Source organism: Physella acuta, unplaced genomic scaffold, assembly GCF_028476545.2.
Source record: "Physella acuta isolate Inbredline_101_S28 unplaced genomic scaffold, ASM2847654v3 ptg000890l, whole genome shotgun sequence".
Lineage (NCBI taxonomy): Eukaryota > Metazoa > Mollusca > Gastropoda > Physidae > Physella > Physella acuta.
This window is the reverse complement of record NW_026732407.1, coordinates 1,211,621-1,219,581: the sequence shown is the minus strand read 5'-3', so window position 1 is coordinate 1,219,581 and position 7,961 is coordinate 1,211,621. Positions and strand designations below refer to the sequence as shown.

The 7,961-nt window shown below is 46.7% G+C and overlaps 1 protein-coding gene across 1 annotated transcript; it reads right to left on the bottom strand.

Moving 5' to 3' along the window:
• Nucleotides 1-2,697: 2,697 nt before the first annotated feature.
• Nucleotides 2,698-6,944, bottom strand: LOC131952772 (uncharacterized). The gene is made up of 3 exons (XM_059315596.1): nt 6,937-6,944; nt 3,314-5,530; nt 2,698-3,226 (listed from the first exon to the last, which is right to left on the bottom strand). Exons 1-3 carry the CDS (start codon nt 6,942-6,944, stop codon nt 2,698-2,700), a joined length of 2,754 nt encoding a protein of 917 aa, XP_059171579.1.
• Nucleotides 6,945-7,961: the final 1,017 nt, after the last annotated feature.

The following is a 7,961-nucleotide window of genomic DNA, read 5'->3' as shown; positions in this document are numbered from 1 at the left end:
TTACTTCCCCTGGGAAGTAACGTAATTTAATAATGTAAAAGGTATTTAAATTTAAATAAGTTAGTAAAGTTTCCCTTTCAAACCTGACGGTCTATGGGGCAAGTGAAGTAGAGTTCACTTGTTTCTGTGACCTCGGCATATGAAGAGATAGTGTGGTCAGCACTATGCCCAGCCGCCTTTACTTTCCCTAACGTGAGTTAGGTACCCATCAGAGTTGGGTGGACTCAGGAACGGTCTACTGACTTGAACCCGGATTCGAACTCGAGACGTACGGGTTAGAAGTCCAGCTCTCTACCGCTAGACCACTCCGTCCCATTTTAATTAATTTTAATTAAGTGGCTAATTAAAAGGTATTTACATTTTAATTAAGTGGCTAATTAAAAGGTATTTACATTTTAATTAAGTGGCTAATTAAAAGTTATTTACATTTTAATTAAGTGGCTGATTAAACATAGACAGTTCTACACCTCAAAAATGATTTTAAACTTCTGTCAGCCAAGGTGAAGGTCATCCCTGACATTTGGTTCCGCTAATAATTTTTTTTTATTGGGGCCAATGCCATAAAGTGATCAAGGTTTGGGGCCAATCTTTCACAAAATGTAATCAAGCGAAAAATTAATTTCAATCGTTTTTAAACATCAAAATTATTGCTTTATGACGTCAGCCGCGGCTAATAAAATTACACAATTTTACTTCCGTTAAATGGAGTTATCCCCCATGTAATTGTAGCCAATAAGAAAACCAGAATTTGGAAGAATTCAATGGGCATTTAAAAAAAGGAATCAGGGAAAACAGAGGGTTGAAGCGAGGCGGTATTGAGAGGAGGTGGGTGGGGTGGGGGGGGGGGGGGGGAGAGGGAAAGTGATGAAATTGAAAAGAACGTTAGCCGCAAGCAGTAATGGATGACAATAGAGCCCGCTAATAGCCAGGCAGGCGAGCCGGACAGTTTATTAAACTGATTTAGCCGGCGGTGAGCGGGGAGAAAGGGCCCAAATGAATTGGAGATAATTTCTAGACCGTGAGTTAAGCGGTCCTGTTTCTTTAACTCTCGTCAGCGTCACAGCCACGACCAGAGTCAGCGTCACGGCGAGGCGAGCGTCAGCGTCACACACGAGCCTGGCGAGGCTTTGATGGGCGAGCGCGTGGTGGTGGCAGATCGCGTGGTCGGTCAGGAGGGGGGGGGGGTCTGAATAGTACTTGAGGGGTGGGGGTGGGGAGAGGGGGCTGAATAGTACTCGAGGGGTGGGGGGGGGGGGGGGGGGGAGAGCGGGAGCTGGGGAACAACTGCGTTAAATACGGGGTAGTGGGAGTGCTGAGGAGGTTGCGCTAGAGTCGGCGGGGAAGGGGGGAGTGGAAACTAATATTGTCTGATTATTGCTGGGAATTTTGTTTTGGAGAGGGGGGGGGGGGGAGGGTGGGGGGATGTTGCTATGGGACTGCGTGGTCAAGTTGTAGAGCGCACCACTGTTAGTCCGAAAGTCTGTGATGAGTACCCAACTCTAGTGAGTACCCAGCTCTGATGAATACCCAGCTCTGATGAGTACCCAGCTCTGATAAGTACCCAGCTCTTATGAGTACACAGCTCTGATGAGTACCCAGCTCTGATGAGTACCCAGCTCACATGAGTACCCAACTCTAGTGAGTACCCAGCTCTTTTGAGTACCCAGCTCTGATGAGTACCCAGCTCTGATGAGTACCCAGCTCTGATGAGTACCCAGCTCTAATGAATACCCAGCTCTGACCACCCTGTCGATTATGGGGGTAGGGATGGGTTTGAGTGTGGGGGTTTTTAGGTTCAGTGGAAGGTGATGGGGTTTAATGTTGAATACATGTTTAACACCGGATAAAGAGAGAGAGAGAGAGAGAGAGAGAGAGAGAGAGGGGGGGGGGGAATTCGGCTGGGTAAGAACAGGGTAAAGGGGAGGGGCAAAATGTATGCTAAGAGAACGGGTTTGTTATAAACTGATTAATAAATATCCGAGAACGTTAAATGTTGCTGATGTGCCGTACGTGATGCGGTGTGGTGGTGTGGCGGTGTGGCGGTGTGGTGGTGTGGCGGTGTGGTGGTATGGTGGTGTGGTGGTGTGGTGTTGCGGCCCTGTGGTGGTGTGGTGGTGTGGTGGTGTGGTGGTGTGGTGGTGTGGTGTTGCGGCCCTGTGGTGGTGTGGTGGTGAGGTTGTGTGGCCCTGTGGTGGTGTGGTGTTGCGGCCCTGTGGTGGTGTGGTGGTGTGGTGGTGTGGTGGTGTGGTGGTGTGGTGGTGTGGTGGTGTGGTGGTGTGGTGTTGCGGCCCTGTGGTGGTGTGGTGGTGTGGTGGTGAGGTTGTGTGGCCCTGTGGTGGTGTGATGGTGTGGTGTTGCGGCCCTGTGGTGGTGTGGTGGTGTGGTGGTGTGGTGGTGTGGTGTTGCGGCCCTGTGGTGGTGAGGTTGTGTGGCCCTGTGGTGGTGTGGTGGTGTGTTGCCCCCACATAAACAAAAAGAGCAAAACAACACAGGAAGAGCTAATCCAGAGAGCTAACCCACACATAAGGATCTAACTCCTAAAAACGGAGATTAACAAGGCCGAGCCTAACAACCACGCGTGACAGCGTGACTTTAATAAATCAATCATGCGAAACCTAATAGCACAAGTCACGTGATCATCACGGGTATCACGTGACACACACCAGATGTTTGTTGGCCGTCTCAAGCACTTGTTTGTCACATTAATCTTGGTGGCTCATAGTAGGTTGGCTCATTGTAGGGTGGCTCATTGTATGGTGGCTCGTTGTATGGTGGCTCATTGTAGGGTGGCTCATTGTAGGGTGGCTCATTGTAGGGTGGCTCATTGTAGGGTGGCTCATTGTAGGGTGGCTCATTGTAGGGTGGCTCATAGTAGGTTGGCTCATTGTATGGTGGCCCACAGTAGGTTGGCTCATTGTAGGGTGGCTCATTGTAGGGTGGCTCATTGTAGGGTGGCTCATAGTAGGTTGGCTCATTGTAGGGTGGCTCATTGTATGGTGGCCCACAGTAGGTTGGCTCATTGTATGGTGGCTCATTGTAGGGTGGCTCATTGTAGGGTGGCTCATTGTAGGGTGGCTCATTGTAGGGTGGCTCATAGTAGGTTGGCTCATTGTATGGTGGCCCACAGTAGGTTGGCTCATTGTAGGGTGGCTCATTGTATGGTGGCCCACAGTAGGTTGGCTCATTGTAGGGTGGCTCATAGTAGGTTGGCTCATTGTATGCACATCTAGTGGGTGGCTCATTGTATGGTGGCTCATAGTAGGTTGGCTCATTGTATGGTGGCTCCTAGTAGGTTGGCTCATTGTATGGTGGCTCATAGTAGGTTGGCTCATAGTATGGTGGCTCATAGTAGATTGGCTCATTGTATGGTGGCTCATAGTAGGTTGGCTCATAGTAGGTTGGCTCATAGTAGGTTGGCTCATTGTATGGTGGCTCATAGTAGGTTGGCTCATTGTATGGTGGCTCATTGTAAGTTGGCTCATTGTATGGTGGCTCATAGTAGGTTGGCTCATTGTATGGTGGCTCATAGTAGGTTGGCTCATTGTATGGTGGCTCATAGTAGGTTGGCTCATTGTATGGTGGCTCATAGTAGGTTGGCTCATTGTATGGTGGCTCATAGTAGGTTGGCTCATTGTATGGTGGCTCATAGTAGGTTGGCTCATTGTATGGTGGCTCATTGTAAGTTGGCTCATTGTATGGTGGCTCATAGTAGGTTGGCTCATTGTATGGTGGCTCATAGTAGGTTGGCTCATTGTATGGTGGCTCATAGTAGGTTGGCTCATTGTAGGTTGGCTCATTGTATGGTGGCTCATAGTAAGGTGGCTCATTGTAGGTTGGCTCATTGTATGGTGGCTCATAGTAGGTTGGCTCATTGTATGTTGGCTCATTGTAGGTTGGCTCATTGTATGGTGGCTCATAGTAGGTTGGCTCATTGTATGGTGGCTCATAGTAGGTTGGCTCATTGTATGGTGGCTCATAGTAGGTTGGCTCATTGTATGGTGGCTCATAGTAGGTTGGCTCATTGTATGGTGGCTCATAGTAGGTTGGCTCATTGTATGGTGGCTCATAGTAGGTTGGCTCATTGTATGGTGGCTCATAGTAGGTTGGCTCATTGTATGGTGGCTCATAGTAGGTTGGCTCATTGTATGGTGGCTCATTGTAGGGTGGCTCATTGTAGGGTGGCTCATTGTAGGGTGGCTCATTGTAGGGTGGCTCATTGTAGGGTGGCTCATTGTAGGGTGGCTCATAGTAGGTTGGCTCATTGTAGGGTGGCTCATTGTAGGGTGGCTCATTGTAGGGTGGCTCATAGTAGGTTGGCTCATTGTAGGGTGGCTCATTGTATGGTGGCCCACAGTAGGTTGGCTCATTGTATGGTGGCTCATTGTAGGGTGGCTCATTGTAGGGTGGCTCATTGTAGGGTGGCTCATTGTAGGGTGGCTCATAGTAGGTTGGCTCATTGTATGGTGGCCCACAGTAGGTTGGCTCATTGTAGGGTGGCTCATTGTATGGTGGCCCACAGTAGGTTGGCTCATTGTAGGGTGGCTCATAGTAGGTTGGCTCATTGTATGCACATCTAGTGGGTGGCTCATTGTATGGTGGCTCATAGTAGGTTGGCTCATTGTATGGTGGCTCATAGTAGGTTGGCTCATTGTAAGGTGGCTCATAGTAGATTGGCTCATTGTATGGTGGCTCATAGTAGGTTGGCTCATAGTATGGTGGCTCATAGTAGGTTGGCTCATTGTAGGGTGGCTCATTGTAGGGTGGCTCATAGTAGGTTGGCTCATAGTAGGTTGGCTCATTGTATGGTGGCTCATAGTAGGTTGGCTCATTGTATGGTGGCTCATTGTAAGTTGGCTCATTGTATGGTGGCTCATAGTAGGTTGGCTCATTGTATGGTGGCTCATTGTAAGTTGGCTCATTGTATGGTGGCTCATAGTAGGTTGGCTCATTGTATGGTGGCTCATAGTAGGTTGGCTCATTGTATGGTGGCTCATAGTAGGTTGGCTCATTGTATGGTGGCTCATAGTAGGTTGGCTCATTGTATGGTGGCTCATAGTAGGTTGGCTCATTGTATGGTGGCTCATAGTAGGTTGGCTCATTGTATGGTGGCTCATTGTAAGTTGGCTCATTGTATGGTGGCTCATAGTAGGTTGGCTCATTGTATGGTGGCTCATAGTAGGTTGGCTCATTGTATGGTGGCTCATAGTAGGTTGGCTCATTGTAGGTTGGCTCATTGTATGGTGGCTCATAGTAAGGTGGCTCATTGTAGGTTGGCTCATTGTATGGTGGCTCATAGTAGGTTGGCTCATTGTATGTTGGCTCATTGTAGGTTGGCTCATTGTATGGTGGCTCATAGTAGGTTGGCTCATTGTATGGTGGCTCATAGTAGGTTGGCTCATTGTATGGTGGCTCATAGTAGGTTGGCTCATTGTATGGTGGCTCATAGTAGGTTGGCTCATTGTATGGTGGCTCATAGTAGGTTGGCTCATTGTATGGTGGCTCATAGTAGGTTGGCTCATTGTATGTACATCTCGTAGGTTTAAAAAAGAATTAAAGTTAAATTTTATAAATATAAACATATGTGTGATATTTATCAAATTTGAATTGATTAAGAATGTTTAATTGGTAATACAAAGTTCTAGTTAATATTTACATTTTTCGGGCAAACGGCCTTCGAGCAAGTGGCTTTCGGGCATTTGTCGCAATCGGGCAAGTGTCCATTCGGGCATTTGTCCATTCGGGCATTTGTCGCATTCGGGCAAGTGTCCATTCGGGCATTTGTCCCATTCGGGCAAGTGTCCATTCGGGCATTTGTCCATTCGGGCATTTGTCGCATTCGGGCAAGTGTCCATTCGGGAAATCGGCCTTTGGGCAAACGGCATTCGGGTAAGTGTCTTTCGGGAATTTGTCGTAGACCCGGTTGGCTCATTGTATGCACATCTAGTGTGTTGGCTCATAATATGCACATCTTTTGGATAGGCTCATTGCACTTACATCTTTTGGGTTGGCTCATTGCACTTAAATCTAGTGGGTTGGTTCATTGCACTTACATCTAGTGGGTTGGTTCATTGTACTTAAATCTAGTGGGTTGGCTCATTGCACTTACATCTAGTGGGTTGGCTCATTGCACTTAAATCTAGTGGGTTGGCTCATTGCACTTACATATAGTGGGTTGGCTGATTGCACTTACATCTAGTGGGTTGGCTCATTGCACTTAAATCTAGTGGGTTGGCTCATTGCACTTACATATAGTGGGTTGGCTCATTGCACTTACATCTAGTGGGTTGGCTCATTGCACTTACATCTAGTGGGTTGGCTCATTGCACTTAAATCTAGTGGGTTGGCTCATTGCACTTAAATCTAGTGGGTTGGCTCATTGCACTTACATATAGTGGGTTGGCTCATTGCACTTACATCTAGTGGGTTGGCTCATTGCACTTACATCTAGTGGGTTGGCTCATTGCACTTACATCTATTGGGTTGGCTCATTGCACTTACATCTAGTGGATTGGCTCATTGCACTTACATCTATTGGGTTGGCTCATTGTACTTACATCTATTGGGTTGGCTCATTGCACTTACATCTAGTGGGTTGGCTCATTGCACTTACATCTATTGGGTTGGCTCATTACACTTACATCTAGTGGGTTGGTTCATTGCACTTACATCTAGTGGGTTGGCTGATTGCACTTACATCTAGTGGGTTGGCTCATTGTATGTACATCTAGTGTGTTGGCTCATTGCACTTTCATCTAGTAGGTTTGCTCATTGCTCTACCACATGACCCATCTTCCATCTCGACTGATGGCTCATTGCAAATCTCCCATCTCTAGTTAGTCTGTTCACCTGTCGATATCACGACACTCCAGAAAAATATTACTCACCCCGACTCATTTAAATTGTATTAATAAATGTTATCTGGCGAGCAAGTCTTACATTCCCATTTACATTCTCCCGATTGTTTTATTAGATTTTCAGTGAGCACGTCCCCCCCTCCCCCCAAGCCACGGTTTCACCGGATGGATTATCCCATTGTCTGGCTAATCCAGCGGTCTTTCATCTGAAATCAACACTGCATTAAGTCCGTCTCATTAGGCCCCGATCTCACACCTCACGCCGGCACAGGTTGGCTCGAGCATACGTTTCATCATTCATCCAAAATATTTGATTGTCTCATTTGATTTTCTACTTTAGGTGCGCGCGCGAGATTGTACCATCTGCCAGCTCCCCGCCCTCCCCTCCCCCCGCTGTTGATGGTGTGATAATAGAGGGATGATATTTGATTGGATACATTTTTAGCATACATTTGGTCCTCGTTCAATTTACATAAAATATTTGTTTCTGTAATTTTTGTATACATTACGGTAGAGATACATTTTCTAGTCACGCCAAACAGGATACGCTGTAAATTGTAAAGCACATTAATCAAGCAATACATGAGCATACAACGATGTATTAAAAAAAAACCGATCGCTGTAACTAGATCCTGTTTCAGTCTGATTAATATTTAATTAAAATGTAAAAAACCCTCATTAGTTTAACTTAATCTTTTATTTGGAAACAAACAACTGACTTAGATCGAGAAAACTCAGAAAATGAACAACTGACGCCAGAGATTGACTTTATATAATCGGAATCTCATATCTGAGAGAAATCAATATATGACTGGAGTCACAAAGTTAATCTGACTTTACGTGTACACATCTAATTAACAACAGGCTGCTAGGTTTATCAACAGGCTGCTAGGTTTATCAACAGGCTGCTAGGATTATCAACAGGCTGCTAGATTTATCAACAGGCTGCTAGGTTTATCAACCCACATGACGCACACAACCTCACCTCTAATACTCATCTGACGCCAACACCTACCTACATGACGCAGACAACCTCCCCTCTTATACTTATCTGACGCAAACACCTACCCACATGACGCAGACAACCTCCCCTCTTATACTCATCTG

Coding starts and splice junctions, on each gene's coding strand:
- LOC131952772 (XM_059315596.1), bottom strand. Junction 3,227..3,313: donor TATGAGCCAACCTACTATGA/GCCACCATACAA, acceptor GCCACCCACTAG/ATGTGCATACAATGAGCCAA.